General features: G+C 52.3%; 1 protein-coding gene across 3 annotated transcripts; it reads left to right on the top strand.

Annotated features, from left to right (window-relative positions):
• Positions 1-212: 212 nt before the first annotated feature.
• Positions 213-16309, top strand: LOC134028638 (rho GTPase-activating protein 40). Of its 3 annotated transcripts, none has more exons than XM_062472288.1 (15): positions 213-564; positions 8847-9031; positions 9335-9594; positions 10398-10467; positions 10914-11065; positions 11454-11619; positions 11726-11817; positions 12287-12364; positions 12640-12799; positions 13451-13533; positions 14262-14468; positions 14997-15137; positions 15323-15474; positions 15697-15752; positions 16100-16307. In XM_062472288.1, exons 1-15 carry the CDS (start codon positions 389-391, stop codon positions 16204-16206), a joined length of 2085 nt encoding a protein of 694 aa, XP_062328272.1. In that variant the 5' UTR covers positions 213-388; the 3' UTR covers positions 16207-16307. The 3 variants fall into 3 exon arrangements, with proteins under 3 accessions (XP_062328272.1, XP_062328289.1, XP_062328282.1); XM_062472305.1 differs by lacking the exon at positions 213-564 and adding an exon at positions 3290-3455 and having other exon boundaries at positions 16100-16308; XM_062472298.1 differs by lacking the exon at positions 213-564 and adding an exon at positions 5668-6231 and having other exon boundaries at positions 16100-16309.
• The last annotated feature ends 1265 nt before the right edge of the window (positions 16310-17574 follow it).

The following is a 17574-nucleotide window of genomic DNA, read 5'->3' as shown; positions in this document are numbered from 1 at the left end:
ACTGGATTGTATCTATCCGGTAGAAATATTGATATTGTGTTCTGTTAATTCGTCAGAGTTCATAGCAAGAAGCCCATACTGGGTTATTGTATGGGTGTAAACGCACATACTGGAGAAACACACACAAAGACAAACACACAGAGATACACGCACACTACAATTTTTTTTATCACCGACATCCCAGCAGTCTATCTATTTGCATATCCGTAATCTCAGTATAGTCTGGTCGTTTAACAATCGGACTGGTAATATTATAGTCCCGTAATACCACGTTTTCCTAGCGCCGGGTCTGGGTAAGGAGAGACGGGCGCTCCCCGGCAATAGGCTGTTATTTGGCAATGTTGTGCTTGCCGTAGAGAGTGACGTCGTAAGGTGAGGGATAACGTGGATGGCAGCTCCTCACCATCTGTCGGTAATACCACCGCGTTTCTCTGCTCCGGTGTCGCGCGAGTTGTTGTCGATCCCTCTTCTCTCACCCGTACACACACACACATACACACACACTCTCACCTTTCCAGTACAGCCGAGCCTGCACGCGCCGGGGGTCGGATGCTCTTTTCACAGGTAAGAACGTTTGGATTCTATTGTTCTTTTCACGTGAAGGAGACATCGATCCGCCTACATCAACATTGGCGTTTTATTATGTGTTACTTCTGAATTTTACCGGAGACAAATAACTAGCCATTGATTAACAACGATGATATGTTGCTCTAAATATTCAGAGTTTATACAATTGGTGTAGTCTATTGAATGTTACGCTGTTGTAGGCTATCAGTGCCAGGTTCGCGAAGCGTTTCTGGTTGCTAGGGTGTCCAGACCTGTTGCTAAGAGCGCCTTCTCGCGCGTGTCTGCAGATCAGTCCTATAGTGTCTTTGTGCCGCGGTGCAGTAGTAGCCTGCGCTTTTGTTGGAATAGAGAAGCAATTGAGTATTAGTAATATGATTTTAAAAAATCGTTTAACGAAGAAAATACATATATATCTCAGTTCTGTCATGCATTAACACGATTTCTCAAAACGAATATGATCTCAAATATGATTAGGATGAAGGGCGTGCTATATGCTGTATTTAAATCATATTCCAGACCAAACTGAACCAGCTTTTGGACCCGCCCTTGTACATTATCACACACAGAGAGAGAGTGATATGTGTGTGTAGAAGTAGGCATTTCAGCTCGAGGTATCTTAGTATGAACAAATTGAATGAAAAATGTAATCACCTGGCTGTATTGGCTTGGCACTGAGCTTGTCAGTCAGTGGAGATGCTTTTAATCCAAATCAACCTGCAAGGGCGGGGGGGGGGTATTCTGACCTGCACCCTCTTGATCTGCCGTTTAACACTCTGAGCTACACCTGTCCTGTCTCCTATAGTAACAGGTGAGCCAGTAATCTCTCATCAGATCCCCCATATGGCACAGTACTCTGCCCTCTCCTCAGGGCCGGCCCGACCCAATAAACAAACTAAACATTTGTTTAGGGCCCCGCGATTGACTTTTTGACTAAGGGCCCCATACACTATTTTTGTTTAGGGCCCCCAAAACCCTAGGGCCGGCTCTCCTGCTGGGTGACAGGGTGGGAGGGTGAGAGGGTGGCTGGTTGCCAGGGTGGCTGGGTGACAGGGTTGCTGTGTGACAGGATTACAGGGTGACTTGGTGACTGGATTACAGGGTGACAGGGTAACTGGGTGACAGGTCTCACGTTCGGTCCAGAGTTACCAATGTGTTGCCAGGAAGACTTAGCAAGTTTGCATGACAGGATGAGAAAGTGCCTGGTATTGACCCAGAGTGGGTCCCTATCCCTTCCTCTCCCTTTCTGTCTCTCCCTTCCTTCTCCCTCCCCCTCTCTTTCTTTGACTCCTCCATTTCTGTTTATCTCTCTCTCTTCCTTTCTATCCTTCTATCGCTCTCCTCATCTCTCCTCTCTCCTCATCTCTCCTCTCTCCTCATCTCTCCTCATCTCTCCTCTCTCCTCATCTCTCCTCATCTCTCCTCTCTCCTCATCTCTCATCTCTCCTCTCTCTCCGCTCTCCTCATCTCTCCTCTCTCCTCATCTCTCCTTTCTCTTCATCTCTCCTCATCTCTCCTCATCTCTCCTCTCTCCTCATCTCTCCTCATCTCTCCTCTCTCCTCATCTCTCCTCTCTCTTCATCTCTCGTCTCTCCTCCTCTCTCCTCATCTCTCCTCTCTCATCATCTCTCCTCTCTCCTCATCTCTCCTCCTCTCCTCATCTCTCCTCTCTCTCCTCATCTCTCCTCATCTCCTCATCTCTCCTCTCTCTCCTCATCTCTCCTCTCTCTCCTCCTCTCCTCTCTCCTCATCTTCCTTCTATTTTGCCTTTCCTCCCATCTACCCTCTCATCTCTTCCTCTCCTTGCTTCTTGCTTTCTTTCCTCTCTTGTACTCTTTCATCAGCCTAACACACACATGCATGGCAGTGATTTTACACAAGTTATTTTATAGACTGGTGTACTAGACCACGGCAAGGTGCACACACACTCACACACACATGTTTAGAAAGACTTTCTCCAGAAGTCCCCCCACCATCACACTAACTGGAATGAGCTAATCGGAGTGGCCGATTATGACGACATGGTGGAACCGAGGTTCTCCCCTGTAATCCTCCATGAGGGGTGAGGAGGAGGGGGGGAGACCCTTGACACAAGCTTCTCATTACAAATAACTCTGTTAGGATGTGTTTGACAAAAACCTGAACTGGAACTTGAACTTGAGAGCTGGGCAGCAGGTGATCCGAACAGCACTGTGGGAGAGCAGGGAAATCTGAGGGGGGAGGGGAAGGGGGGAGGGGGAGGAAGGGTGGGTAGGAGAATGGGAGACAATGGTATTTGTGGGAGGAGAGAGGAGGTGTTTGTGGGTAGTAACATGATCTGAAGGTCAACAACTTCATTGTATAGAAGAAGTCATGGATCCCCCTGCGTGTGTGAGTGTGTGTCTAACAGGTTCTAGTGTTGTAGGTCTGTTGTGTACATGTAGTGTGGTCCCGTAGTGTAATGTGTACGTGTGGTGCATCTACTTGTAAACTTGCGTACTTGTTTGGAAGAGATGGAATGTTGGCCCAGCTATACAAGGTCAGGAATGACCCTCATCTCAGTCACACACACATACACACACACACACACATTCTCTCTCTCTCACTCCCTGTCTCTTTCTATTTCTTACTCTCTCTCCCCCACACACACACACACCACAGAGAAAGAGAGAGCCAGACTCCTGCCTTCTTCCTGCCCCAGGATGCAGAGCCGTGACGTACCAGTGCAGGCGTCCTTGCTCTAATGTGTTTACGCGCTGAGGAGATTAGCAGGAAGCAGCTTGCCGGAGGGCAGCTGCTGTTTGCTACGTTAGTGTCCGTGTGGCCCGCTGGACCAGCATGCCGTGGGGCAGACGTGGCACCCAGGAGCACCTGCTCGGATCAGGCAAACCCTGGGGACGCCCCAAGGCCAGGTACGATTAGGACCCCTCTTACTGTCTATCTCTCTGTCTATCTTTCGCTCTTTCTCTCTCTCTCCCTGTCTGTCTGCCTTTCTGTCTCTCTGCCTGTCTCTCTCTGTCTCTCTGCCTGTCGGTCTCTGCCTGTCTGCCTGTCGGTCTCTCTCTCTCTGTCTGTCTGTCTCTCTCTGTCTGCCTGTCTCTCTCTGTCTGCCTGTCGGTCTCTCTGTCTGCCTGTCTGTCTCTCTCTGTCTGCCTGTCTGTCTCTCTCTGTCTGCCTGTTGGCCGCTCTCTGTCTGCCTGTCTGTCTCTCTCTGTCTGCCTGTCTCTCTCTGTCTGCCTGTCTGTCTCTCTCTGTCTGCCTGTTGGCCGCTCTCTGTCTGCCTGTCTGTCTCTCTCTGTCTGCCTGTCGGTCCCTTGTTCTTTCCTTTTCTCTGTCGTTCCTACGTCAGGAGGCAGGAGAGACTAGAACTAGCGTAGGTTCCTTGGAAAAAGCTATTAACTTCTGTCCAACCGTTTACTCTCTGGTCACACACGACTCTGCCGTGAGTAGTGGATGTGAGTTTGGGGGGAATTCAATCTTGACAGTTGGAGGATCTTTTGAGGTAACTCTGTCGCTATCTGTCTCTCTCCTCCTCTCACTACATCTCTCGCTCTGCCTTTCTCTCACCTCCTCTCTCTACCTCTTCTTTCTCTACCTCCCACCAACTCCCTATCTCTCTCTATCTCTCTCCACCTTTCTCCTCTCTCTATCTCTCCTTCTCTCCATCTCTGTCCTCTCTCCATCTCTCGCCTCCTTCTTTCTGTGGATGAAACATGTGTTCTCTATCTCGGTGTGGAGCTATGCCAGGTCGGCATGACTACAGGAGCTGTGAACTTTGACCTGAGAGGATAGAGCGTGGAGGTGGAGAGAGTGGGAGAGAGATGGAGAGCGATGGAGTGTGTAACCTGTGTGGGGTTGAGAGTGGAGGTGGAGATGTGTTCACTGATCACGGTAGTTTCCTTGTCGCTGGCGCTCTGGGGCCACATGTGTGTGTTGGTCTGCGAGGCAAGAGAGGCAAGATGGATCCTGTTTTTGTTTTGTCTTGAGTTGGAAGGGGAGAGAAATACCAGTTTTGTATTGTCCTATCTACAGAACGATAATAGAACGACTGACGAACATCTCGTGTTCTGTATCGAGTTTGCTGTAGTCCATCTGTACTGGAGGGGGAGGGGGAGGGGTATAGAGGAAGTGGAGAGGGGAGGTGGAGGTGTTGGGGGAGGTGAAGGGGGAGGACAGGTTTATACATATTTAGGCTGTGTTTCCATTTAGGGCGAACCATGACGTCCAAAAAGTCACTCATTGACGTCCAAATTTCCTCATTCTTCTGTCTGTGTGTGTGTGTGTGTCCAGGCTGCTGTGTGTGTGTGTGTGTGTGTGTGCATGTGTGTCCAGGCTGGTGTGTGTGTGTGCACGTGTGTCCAGGCTGCTGTGTGCACGTGTGTCCAGGCTGCTGTGTGTGTGTGTGTGTGTGTGTCCAGGCGTGTGTGTGATCAGTACAGTAGCAGAGGTGAGAGTGGGGAAGGAACGTGAGCTGCGTCCTGCTAATTCTCATCTGGCTCTGGTTCGGTTTTTCCTCTTCTGTTTGTGAATGAGTTGTCATACACACACACACACGCACAGAAACACTTTGAGTGAATGAGGAGAAGAGAAGAGAGATGCTGTGTGCATGGGAACATGTGTGGGTGTGAGTTTGTGTGTGTGTGTGTCTGCATTGGTGTGCGGGTGTGAAGGTGTGTGTGTGTTAGTCTTAAATTGGAAACAAGGAAAGATCTTAAGTTGATCAACGACATTCTGGTTCTCTCAAACAACACCTTGTCACTTCCTTGACAGCATTTATTCATCAAATGAATGAACACTCAGATTCTTTATTTACATGATGCATTCGTTGATCTTTTATCCAATGGTAATTTGACTTAGTTGCCTTATCAGGACTCTCCACTAACCTAACATGGTTAGACCCAACCCTGGCTAGGGAGAGCTACAATTCCATATTCTGTTTCAGTGAAAGTATGTGTTGTGTCATTTGAGGTATGGGAGAGGTGAAGGAGCAGGTGTGTGTGTGTGTGTGTGTGTTTGTGTAGGAGGACTGGTAAAGGTGTGTTCTCAGAGGGCGGGGCTAGGAGTGAATAAGAAGAGGAGGCGTGGCTAACCCCTATCTCACGCACACACCCAGTCCTACACACGCACACACACACACACACACAAGCACACCAGAGCTGTTCTAGACTGCGAGGAACAGGAACATACACAGGATTGCACTACTCAACCACATGTTGCTGTAAGATTTAGCCTGCGAGAGAAGACACAGGACAGGGACACAGAGACAAGGAGACACATGCTCACTCTGGACTGGACTGGACTGAGGGCAAGAAGCAGCCAGTAAACTAGCCTGGACCTGGAGAGCACACTGCAGAACTCCCCTAAACTCCTCTCCCCCTCTCCCCTCAGCTAGACCCTAGAGCGTTAGGCGTCTGCATTAGAGTGTGTGTGAGGGGAGAGTGTGTGTGTGTGTGAGGGGTGTGTGTGTGTGTGTGTGTGTGTGTGTGTGTGTGTGTGAGGGGAGTGCAGGATCTGGAGCCCGGCAGACAGTCTCTCTGCCGTGGCGTCCCAGCAGGGAGAGGGGATGGGGGGCGGCAGGGAGCAGAGAGCCGGCTGGTTGTCCCCCCACAGGCTGCGGACCAGGTTCAACCTCAGTCCTCTGGGCAGACGACGCAGCAAGCAAGCCCACGCTAGCACCAGCTCTGCCAGGTAGGTTTGGGGGGGCTCCTAGGCTAGGCTAGGCTAGGCTAGGCTGAGCTGGCCAGGACCTGGCTGTGGCAGGTTGAGTTGTGCTAGCCAAGGCTAACTAGACTGATTTGTGCTGGGGTAGACTAGCTATTCACAGCTGTTCTGGACCAGGCTAAACTGTGTGTGTTTGTGTCAGCATGTGTGTGTGCGTGGATCATCTGGTCCTGAATCAAAGGTGTGTTTCCTGGGTCACCTGGATCCACCCTGATCACCTGAGACACGCCTGTCAACAGCGCCGCTGTCGTTATTTAGAACACTGCATTGTTCTGTAGGTCTCTGACCTGGCACAGGTACACAGACCAGCTCTCTGACCTGGCACAGGTACACAGACCAGCTCTCTGACCTGGCACAGGTACACAGACCAGCTCTCTGACCTGGCACAGGTACACAGACCAGCTCTCTGACCTGGCACAGGTACACAGACCAGCTCTCTGACCTGGCACAGGTACACAGACCAGCTCTCTGACCTGGCACAGGTACACAGACCAGGTACTTGGACAGATTGTGACGTTTTCAAGGGATGTTTGATTTGTCTCCCGGCGCGTTCCTCAGTGACAGACTCATCAGAGGGGTGAGGTGAACAGGTAGAGGAGGTGTGGGAGAATCCAGCAGGTTAAAGTGTGTGTGCGTGTGTGTGTACATGTGTGTGTGAGTGTGTGAGTGAGTGAGTGTGTGTGTGTGTGTGTGTGTGTGTGTGTGTGTGTTGGTGGGCTGCCGAACCAGTTCAGCAGGACAGGAAGCATTGTATCGATGGGGATGCTTAGTGACCTGGAACATGAAGGAGCTAATATGGTAAAGCATGAGGAAGACACACACACACACGCCTACACACACACACACACAGCTACACACTCACACACACACACAGGGAAGTACGCACTCACACACACACACTCAGGCACGCACAGTGAGATGCAGTGATTAGGGAAGTGAGGTATGTCGGGTATGTGTTTGCCGGTGTCCTGGAACAACAAAATGTGATCATGATGGGGTGTGATGATAATGCATCACTTTAGACGTGGTATTCACTGAGCAGACACCGTCAAAGCAACATACATATTGTGCATGTAAAAGAGCAGCAAAAATTCTTAGATGCTATTAGTATTTTGGCAGTCAAGAAACGGCCTTATTTGCCAGGCTTTGTGCAAAGCAATCTCCTCTCAGCTACCAGGCACGATGCCACCACGATAACATCTCAGCTCCAGTGCGACGAGAACTTCTTAACCCTTGTGTTATCTTCGGGTCATCCTGACCCATCAGTCGTTGTGACCCACCGTCGTATTGCGACAACTTTACCGCATACAAAAACGAATTAAAGAATTTTCTTTTAACCGTTGGGCTGTCTCAGACCCCCACATTGCGAAGGTTAAAAGAAAATTATTTTTATTTGTTTTTGTATTGGGTATAATTGGGTAAACACAACGATGGTTCGTTATGAACCTTTGGGTCATGTGACCTGAAAGCAGCACAAGGGATAAGTACAGCACTTCATAGTGTGTAGTGCAGCTAAAACGTCATGTATGAGTAGAATGTGATCTTTGTAGTTTGGGACTATAATACAATGCGCTAGTGAAGGAATATGATTGTAAAGGAAGATGATTGTGTCACAGTGACATCTAGTGGTGAGGATGGAGAAATGCCTTCGGGACACCTTTTGTTTTAGAACAATGGATAGACCCTTTGGGCCCACGCCCACGTGCTCTCTCTCTCCCTCTCTCTCTCCCTCTCTCTCTCTCCCTCTCTCTCTCTCTACCTCTCTCTCTCCCTCCCTCTCTTCCTCTCTCCCTCTCTACCTCTCCCTCTCTCTCTCTCCCTCTCTCTCTCTCCCTCTCTCTCTCTCTACCTCTCTCTCTCCCTCCCTCTCTTCCTCTCTCCCTCTCTACCTCTCTCTCCCTCTCTCTCTCTCTCCCTCCCTCTCTCCCTCTCTACCTCTCTCTCTCTCTCTCTCTACCTCTCTCTCCCTCTCTCTCTCTCTCTCTCTCTCTCTCTCTCTCTCTCTCTCTCTACCTCTCTCCCTCCCTCTCTCCCTCTCTCCCTCTCTACCTCTCTCTCTACCTCTCTCTCCCTCTCTCTCTCTACCTCTCTCTCCCTCTCTCTCTCTCCCTCTCTCTCTCTCTCTCTCTCTCTCTCTCTGTGAATATCACTGCTCTTTTCCTCCCTTCTCACGGTGTGTTCTCTCTCTCTCTGTGTGTCCTCCCTGTGTGTGTCCTCCCTGTGTGTGTGTCCTCCCTGTGTGTGTGTCCTCCCTGTGTGTGTCCTCCCTGTGTGTGTGTGAGTGTGTGTGTGTGTCCTCCCTGTGTGTGTGTGTGTCCTCCCTGTGTGTGTGTGTCCTCCCTGTGTGTGTGTGTGTGTCCTCCCTGTGTGTGTGTTTGTGTCCTCCCTGTGTGTGTGTGTGTGTGTCCTCCCTGTGTGTGTGTCCTCCCTGTGTGTGTGTGTGTGTGTCCTCCCTGTGTGTGTGTGTCCTCCCTGTGTGTGTGTGTGTGTGTCCTCCCTGTGTGTGTGTGTCCTCCCTGTGTGTGTGTCCTCCCTGTGTGTGTGTCCTCCCTGTGTGTGTGTGTGTGTGTGTGTGTGAGCAGAAGCCCCAGTTCCTCCGAGATGAGTGTGGGGTCCTGGCTGGGCTCTCAGGACCAGGCAGCAGAGCAGTGTGGAGAGCAGCCTGACCAGGTGTGTGTGGACTCCTTCTGGAACGAGGTGGAAAACATCCGCCAGCAGAGCTGCAGCGAGCCGGCCGGCACCCGGAGAGACTCCCGCCACTCTGAAGGTACGGTCACAGGAAGTAGCTGCGAGTTCCACAGGAAGTAGCTGCGAGTTCCACAGGAAGTAGCTGCGAGTTCCACAGGAAGTAGCTGCGAGTTCCACAGGAAGTAGCAAGGTAGGCCTACAGGAAGTAGTGGGGTAGGTCTACAGGAAGTAGTGGGGTAGGTCTACAGTAGCAGTAGCAGACACTCAGGATAGAGGAGGAACAGAAAGAGAAAGTTAAGGAATCAGATTGTTTCATAATGGTGTGTAACTCTTGACTGTGTGTTTGTGTGTGTGTGTGTGTGTTTGTGTGTGTGTGTTTTAGAGGGAGACCAGGAGGAGCAGTGGTTGCAGGATGCAGGTCTGTCCACCCTGATCAGCGAGGGCCAACAGGAAGCTGGCAGACAGGAAGTAGGACAGGAAGTAGGACAGGAAGCACACAGCAGCATCCTGTTGTCCACCCTCACCAGGACCCAGGCAGCCACCGTGCAGCGCAGGCTGGACTCCTACACGCTGTCCCTCCGCAAGAGGAACAAGCCCCCTCCCAGGGACGTCAGAGACGTTTTTGACCCCCCGATCACCCAGGTAACGACCCTGTGCCCCCCGATCACCCAGGTAACGACCCTGTGCCCCCCGATCACCCAGGTAACGACCCTGTGTGTGTGTGAGTGTTTGGAAGTGAGACAGAACACCACAACTCTCCACCCACTCTCCCTCCATCCCTCCCTCCCTCCATCCCTCCCTCCATCCATCCCTCCCTCCCTCCCTCCCTCCCTCCATCCCTCCCTCCCTCCCTCCATCCCTCCATCCATCCCTCCCTCCCTCCCTCCCTCCCTCCCTCCATCCCTCCATCCATCCATCCATCCATCCCTCCCTCCCTCCCTCCCTCCCTCCATCCCTCCCTCCCTCCCTCCCTCCCTCCCTCCCTCCATCCCTCCATCCATCCCTCCCTCCCTCCCTCCCTCTCTCTCTCTCTCTCTCTCTCTCTCTCCCTCCCTCCCTCCCTCCCTCTCTCCCTCTCTCTCTCTCTCCCTCCCTCCCTCCCTCCCTCCCTCCCTCCCTCCCTCCCTCCCTGCAGAGACCAGCTCTGACCTGTCACAGTGAAGGTACAGCCCAGCTAAAGGTCATGCTTTGTGCTCTGAGCATGTCCCCTCTCCTGTGACATCCATGATGCCATGTCTCTGATCCTATCACCTCCCTCAGGATCCGGGCTCCTTTCTTCTCTCCCTCCTCCACTCCTCCCTTCCCACTCCTCTTCCATCCCCTCCCTGCTCCTCTCCTCCCTCCCTGCTCCTCTCCTCCCTCCCCTCGCTCCTCCCTTCTCTCCCTTCTCCATCTCCTTTCTACTTTCATGGCTGTGTTTCAGATGTGTGGTTGTGTGTTCACAGACCTCTCTGCCAGAACGTCAGGACTCTATCGAGGACAGCATGGACGCTCTCACCAAAACATCTCTAACAGGTATAACCTGTCTGTCTGCCTGTCTGTCTCTCTGTGTGTCTGTCTGTCTGCATTCTTGGGTACTGCAGGGATAGCAGTCTAGTATGTAGATGCAGCCAGTGATCTACAGAGGAGACAACCATGTCAGACTGGAGATCTAGAGGAGATCTGTGGTCAGATCTAGATCCCAGATCAGAGATGACAGGACCTGATCTGGGGTCAGATTTAATTGGTTTAGCTCCCGACCCCTAGCAGCTTATCCCTGCTAATTGATTGGATGTAATGGCCTTGGGGGAGGGGCCATGCTAGCCTGGGCGAGTCACAGCTACACAGCTTCTCTTACAGATGAAAACTAGATCAATAAATATAATAAAGATATAAATGGATACGCACACAGACACTCACAGATGAGCTAGATCACCGGTATTAACCAGCAGTGTGCGTTTGTGTGTGTGTGTGTGTGACAGCTGGGATCCCAGAGAAGCAGAGTGGATGTGCGACGCCCAGAGAGGAGATGTTCATCACTGACGTGGCGTACTGTGAACAGGCCGTCCTCTTCCTCAAACAAGCCAAGCTGCAGAACACCAAGACAGCACGGAGAGAGGACGGGACCCTGCCAGTGAGACCCTCTCCCCTTCCTCTCCCTCCCTCTCTCCTCTCCATCCCCCTCTCCTCTCCCTCTCCTCTCTCCTCTCCTAACTCCTCTCTCCTCTTCTCTCCTAACTCCTCCTCTCTCCTCTCCTAACTCCTCCTCTCTTGACTCCTCCTCTTCTAACTCCTCCTCTCTCCTCTCCTCTCCCTCTCCTAACTCCTCCTCTCCTAACTCCTCCTCTCTCCTCTCCTGACTCCTCCTCTCCTAACTCCTCCTCTCTCCTCTCTTCTCCCTCTCCTCTCCTAACTCCTCCTCTCCTAACTCCTCCTCTCCCTCTCCTCTCCTAACTCCTCCTCTCCTAACTCCTCCTCTCCTAACTCCTCCTCTCCTCTGTCCTCTCCTTCTTCCTCCCCAGAGAGTGACCAGTCCCCACAGTCGTCTGGGTGTGACCCGGGTCCAGGATCTGTCTCTCCCGGACATGAAGAAGGTTCGTCAGCTTGCTCTGATAGACATGACGGCCCTGTGTGACCTGCTGGGGCTGGACACCAAGAGACACAAGACCAGCAAGAGGAAGATACCAGGTCTGACTATGCCATGCTATGCTATACACTATGATACTAAACTGTGCCCTGTATGTGCTAATGGTGCTATGCTATGCTAACGCATGTCCTGTGTGTTCTGTGACAGAGAGCCCTCTCTTCGGAGTTCCCCTCGCCTCCCTGCTGGAGCACGACCAGAAGATCAAACCCACGACCACCATTCCCCTGATCCTGCAGGCAGTAAGGACTCACACACACACACATGCACACTCAGACACACACACACATATATATATACATACACAGATACACATTTACACACACAAACATAAAAGATCAATCTTTAACATAGGGATTTGAGGGTTTATTCAATGTCATTGTGTGAAAGTACATAGAGAAATATACTGTTCTAAACAGAACACATTGTCATGTGTGCTATATTATCTGAGGAACCTTGCACCACACCCAGAATTACACCTGCAGTGACCCAGTACAACCACTAGGGGCAGTAGTGCTCCATCTGGCACTGCTCAAAACATATTCTCTTTACAACTCTCCCTCCCTCTCTCTCTCTTCTTTTCTTCGTTCTTTCTTTCTCCCTCCCTTTCTCCCTCCCCCTCCCCATCTCCCTCCCTCTTTCCTTCCTTCCCTCTCTCCTGCCCCCTCCCTCTCCTCCCCCCTCCCTCTCCTCCCCCCCCCCCCCCTGCAGCTGCTCTCCTTCCTGGAGAAGAGGGGCGTGGACTCGGAAGGCATCCTGAGAGTCCCTGGGTCTCAGTCCAGAATCAAGGTACCTTCCTCTCCAACACTGTTATAACCCAACACTGCTATAACCCAACATTGCTATAACCCAACACGGTTATAACCCAACACTGCTATAACCCAACATTGCTATAACCCAACACGGTTATAACCCAACACCATAATACCCATCTTTCTCCTCCTGAAGACCACACCCTTCCTGAAGCACTAACACACACACAAGACATTCTCAGCAGTCTGACTGACTGTTGCTGCCCACCTGGTGTAACCGCCTGTCCTCACCTGTCGCTGCCTGTTCCCCAGCTGCTCCAGCAGAGCCTGGAGAGCAGCTTCTACTGTCGCCAGGTGAGCTGGGAGGAGGTTAGCCCGAACGACGCCGCCGCGCTCCTCAAGAAGTTCATCCGGGAGCTGCCCTCCCCCCTGCTGACCGCAGAACACCTCAACACCTTCAGCGCTGTGAAGGGTGAGCCCCTGTGTGTGTGTGTGTGTGTCTAGTAGTGTGTGGGAGTGTGTGGGAGTGTAAGGGAGTCAGGTGGCTGAGCGGTGAGGGAATCGGGCTAGTAATCCGAAGGTTGCCAGTTCGATTCCCGGTCATGCCAACTGACGCTGTGTCCTTGGGCAAGGCACTTCACCCTACTTGCCTCGGGGGGGAATGTCCCTGTACTTACTGTAAGTCACTCTGGATAAGAGCGTCTGCTAAATGACTAAATGTAAATGTATGTGTGTCTAGTAGTGTGTGTGTGTGTGTCTCTAGTTGTGTGTCCCATTAAATTACACTCATTTAGCAGACAAGACGTATAGATCAAAGGGGGATTTGAACCTGCGACCTTTATCTGCAGTCCAGCTCTCTCCCACTGAGCTCTGCCCACGCTGGGAGACACGGGGAGTGAGGGATGACTGTGTGACTGTGCTGGTCAGGCGTTAACCAGACAGCACGCCAGCCTGTCACCCAACCATTCATCTCAGGAGATCGCATCATTTTCACCCATAAGCAACGGAAATGAGTGTGTGTGCGTGTGTGTGTGCATGCCTGTGTACACACACATGTGTGGGTGTGTGCATGATCGCCCGTTATGTGTGTTCACCTTGTGTGTATGTTTGTTTTGCCCCCCAGACATCCCTGACCTGAAGCAGAAGCTGCACATGCTGAACCTGCTGATCCTGCTACTGCCTGAGCCAAACAGGAACACCCTGAAGGTACCACACACTACAGCCAACCGTGTGTCTGTGTGTGTGGGTGTGTGTGTGTGAGGTAGTTATATAATTGACTCATGCTACCTACTTCTGGACACAGAAACCTTCATGTTGGTCAAACACGTTAGGTAAAGTTAGACAAAATTCATGTAGTCAGTTGGTTTCATCACTTGCTGGATTTGAACTAAGGAGTCTTTGAAATTGTACCATGTGTCTCCAGGATAATGGTCGTTTGTCTGTGCCCTCATTTAGAGGTTGAAGCAAAGGTGTGTTCTATTTCGATTCCCCTACTGTCTCCTCCCCTCCTCCCCCCTCCTCTCTTCTCACCTCCCTGCCATCCACCTCCTCATCCTCTTCCCTATCCCCTCTCCCTCTCCTCCTCTCTTCTCCCCTCCCTCCTTCCCTCCTCCCCCTCTCCTCCTCTCTTCTCCCCTCCCTCCTTCCCTCCTCCCCCTCTCCTCTCTTCTCCCCTCCCTCCTTCCCTCCTCCCCCTCTCCTCCTCTCTTCTCCCCTCCCTCCTTCCCTCCTCCTCCTCTCTTCTCCCCTCCCTCCTCCCCCTCTCCTCCTCTCTTCTCCCCTCCCTCCTTCCCTCCTCCCCCTCTCCTCCTCTCTTCTCCCCTCCCTCCTTCCCTCCTCCCCCTCTCCTCTCTTCTCCCCTCCCTCCTCCTCTCTTCTCCCCTCCCTCCCTCCCTCCACCCCCCCTTCCCTCCCTCCCCCCCCCCCCCACCCAGGCTCTGCTGGAGTTCCTCAGCAAGGTTGTCTCCAGGGAGAAGAGGAACAGGATGAACCTGTGGGCGGTGGCCACCATCATGGCCCCCAACTTCTTCCTCCACAAGGCGGTGCCCAGCCGGCTGACGGAGGGGGCGGAGAAGGGCCAGGCGGAGAGGGCAGCCGACATCATGAGGCTCCTGATCCGCTACCAGGACCTGCTCTGGACGGTCAGCACCTAAGAGATCAGCTGGGCTGCTGGAGACAGACTAGAGGAGTGGAGCACAGAGTGATAGATCCAGACCAGAGGAGTGGAGCACAGAGTGATTGATCCAGATCAGTGAAGCACAGGGCGATCGATGAAGACCAGATCAGTGGAGTGGAGCACAGAATGATATATCTAGACCAGAGTAGTGGAGCACAGATAGATCTAGACCAGAGTAGTGAAAGAACTACTAGACCATACGTAGTACTGGAGTACTGTGGGCGTATGTGAAGCCGTCTGTGACATTGCTTTTAAAAAGGGATATACAAATACATTTGATTTGAGTGATACGGCTATATAAATAATATATACGTATATGTAGACTTAAATATAGAGTTTGGTCGTGCTCTCCATAATATGTGGTTATGCTCTCCTCTTACTTACATAAGATTAGACTACATTAGACGTTGAATGTAAATACCCCCTGCTGAGTAGTAACCACGGTGACCAGCGCTGAGGTGAGGGCTGATGATGTGCGGCGGTGTGTCTGCAGATCCCCTGCTTTCTGCTAACCCAGGTGAGGAGGCTGAACGACAGCAGCCGCAGGTACCAGTTCTACGACCGGCGCATCAAGAACCTGCTGAAGAAGATCAGCACCGACAGCCGGGACAAACCCGACAAGAACTCCTCTGAGGTGAGTGTGTGTGTGTGGAGGGGTAAGTGTGTTTGTGTGGAGGGGTGAGAGAGTGTGTGTGTGTGTGAGACCCTCGCCAGTGGGTGAGTGTAATGAAAAAGGTGATCTTGTTTGGACCTTAACTGGGTAGAACTGACCTCTCCCCCTCCTCACCCCTCTCCCCCTCCCCCTCTCCTCCCCCCCAGCCGTGTCGGACGGTGAAGGTCCAGCTGGGGGAGAAGCTGAGGAGCAGCATGCAGGTGACGGTCACTGTGAGCTGCACAGCTTCTGACCTGCTGGCTCAGTTCCACCATCAGTTCCTCTCCAGCGCTGACAACAGCAAGGGGCTGCTGAGGAGGTACCTCTCGCACACACACACACACACACTGTACACACACACATACTGTACACACACACACTTAACACACACTGTACATACACACTGTACACACATATACTGTACACACACGGACACACACATGCCATATGATCAACAGCATCAAATTGACAGATCCATTGAAATCCAAACCATCTTATTTCAAGCGATTGATTAACATGTTTTGTTTGTGTCCTACCACAGAAATGGATCTGTGTCCTATCCAGACTGTGCCATCTACGAAGTGGGAGGAAACATAGGTGGGTGCAGCTCCCAGACCAGACTAGACGATCCCTGAGCTCCCAGACTAGACGATCTCTGAGCTCCTACACATGGGAGTGATTCTGACGTTTGCGTGTCTTTCTGTTGATTGGACTGATGAGACTGGCGAGGTCTTACGCAACCAGCCACGTAGCCACGGCCCTCGCACTGCATCTGCACTTATCAGAGCAGACAAATCAGTCTCTCAACCACACGCATACACACACACGCACCGACACACACATACATACACACACACACACATGCAATAGCTCGGCCTACTCTCTCTCTCTCACACACACACTCATAGTCACGTGACTTACAGCCTTGTGTGTGTGTGTTGTAGGTGAGCACTGTCTGGACCCGGACACCCATCTCTTGGACCTGTTCAACAACAACCCGGGAGGAGAGTGGGTGATCAAGCTGAAACCTGGATCCAGCCGGGGGCTGTAGAGCTGGCCAGGCCAGGGACGAGGAGAGGGGGACCAGAGGAGAGAGGAGAGGGGGACCAGAGGAGAGGGGGACCAGAGGAGAGAGGAGAGGGGGACCAGAGGAGAGAGGAGAGGGGGACCAGAGGAGAGGGGGACCAGAGGAGAGGGGGACCAGAGGAGAGAGGAGAGGGGGAACAGAGGAGAGGGGGACCGGAGGAGAGAGGAGAGGGGGACCAGAGGAGAGGGGGACCAGAGGAGAGAGGAGAGGGGGACCAGAGGAGAGGGGGACCAGAGGAGAGAGGAGAGGGGGACCAGAGGAGAGGAGAGGGGGACCAGAGGAAAGGGGGACAAGAGGCGAGGGGGACCAGAGGAGAGGGGAACCAGAGGAGAGGGGGACCAGAGGAGAGAGGGGAAGAGGAGAGAAGAAGAGATAGAGAGGAAAGGAGTGGAGAGGATGATGGAGAAAGAGGAGAGAAGTCAGGGATGAGAAGAGTGATGTGAGACTCTGCTGACATCACCTCCTCTCTTCCCTCTTTTCATTTACTCCCCCTCTCCCCCCCACTCCCCCTGGCCTCTGTGGGGGGTCTGCTGCCGCATTGGTCACGTGACTCCCCCTGCCAACCAATAGGAGGGGAGGCGTGTAAAGCCTTCTGGCCAATCAGCCAGCCTTGACTCGCGGGTGCTCAGCTGCAACGAGAACAGCTGGAGATGAGCCAGCCTTGACTCGCGGGTGCTCAGCTGCAACGAGAACAGCTGGAGATGGAGAGCACCTCTGGCTGCAACCACCACAATCCATCCATCTCTCCCTCTCCTTCTCTCTCTCCCTCTGTTCCTTTATCCATCTCTCCCTCAGTTTTCCAGTCCATTCCCATCTGTTCAGACATTAAGATTACAAAGGAATGGCAGTGTGTATGCATGTTTGTGTGTGGGCTTGCGTGTGTATGTGTGGTTCCCCTCTGCCTCATATCTCTGAGTCTTTATCAGAGGGACCAGATGAACTAAGCTGGCTCCCCAGGGACCCCCTGCCCTGCCCTGGGTTCCCTGACAGGCTAGCAGCCCCTGAAGCTCAGGAGGACTGGAGGTCAGGGGCCTTGGGGACCTAACTGGAGGTCAGGGGCCTTGGGGACCTAACTGGAGGTCAGGGGCCTTGGGGACCTAATGAACTGGGGATGTGGAGGTCTAGGGGTCTGGAAGGACTCTCCTTCTCTCTCCCTCTCTCTCTGACCTCGAGAACATTTACTGTTGCACCCGGAAGGGGCAGCTGAAAAGACTGAATGAAGCTGGACTTCTGTTACATTTTTTTAAAGCATTTTTCAATGCGATTTCTTTTTGTTGTAGTTTTTTTGTTGTTGTTTGTATTGAGTATTACAAGTATTGATGCTGTCGATGG

The sequence above is a fragment of the Osmerus eperlanus genome, chromosome 1 (genome assembly GCF_963692335.1).
Source record: "Osmerus eperlanus chromosome 1, fOsmEpe2.1, whole genome shotgun sequence".
Taxonomy (NCBI): Eukaryota; Metazoa; Chordata; class Actinopteri; order Osmeriformes; family Osmeridae; genus Osmerus; species Osmerus eperlanus.
The sequence above is the reverse complement of the archived record's forward strand: the minus strand, read 5'-3'. Positions and strand labels throughout refer to the sequence as shown.

Excerpts from the sequence above, each read along its gene's own strand:
- LOC134028638 (XM_062472288.1), top strand. The coding sequence starts at position 389 with ATGGCAGCTCCTCACCATCTGTCGGTAATACCACCGCGTTTCTCTGCT. Across the intron at positions 12,365-12,639 it reads GGTCTCAGTCCAGAATCAAG|CTGCTCCAGCAGAGCCTGGA; the intron begins GTACCTTCCTCT and ends CCTGTTCCCCAG. Across the intron at positions 13,534-14,261 it reads CAAACAGGAACACCCTGAAG|GCTCTGCTGGAGTTCCTCAG; the intron begins GTACCACACACT and ends CCCCCCACCCAG.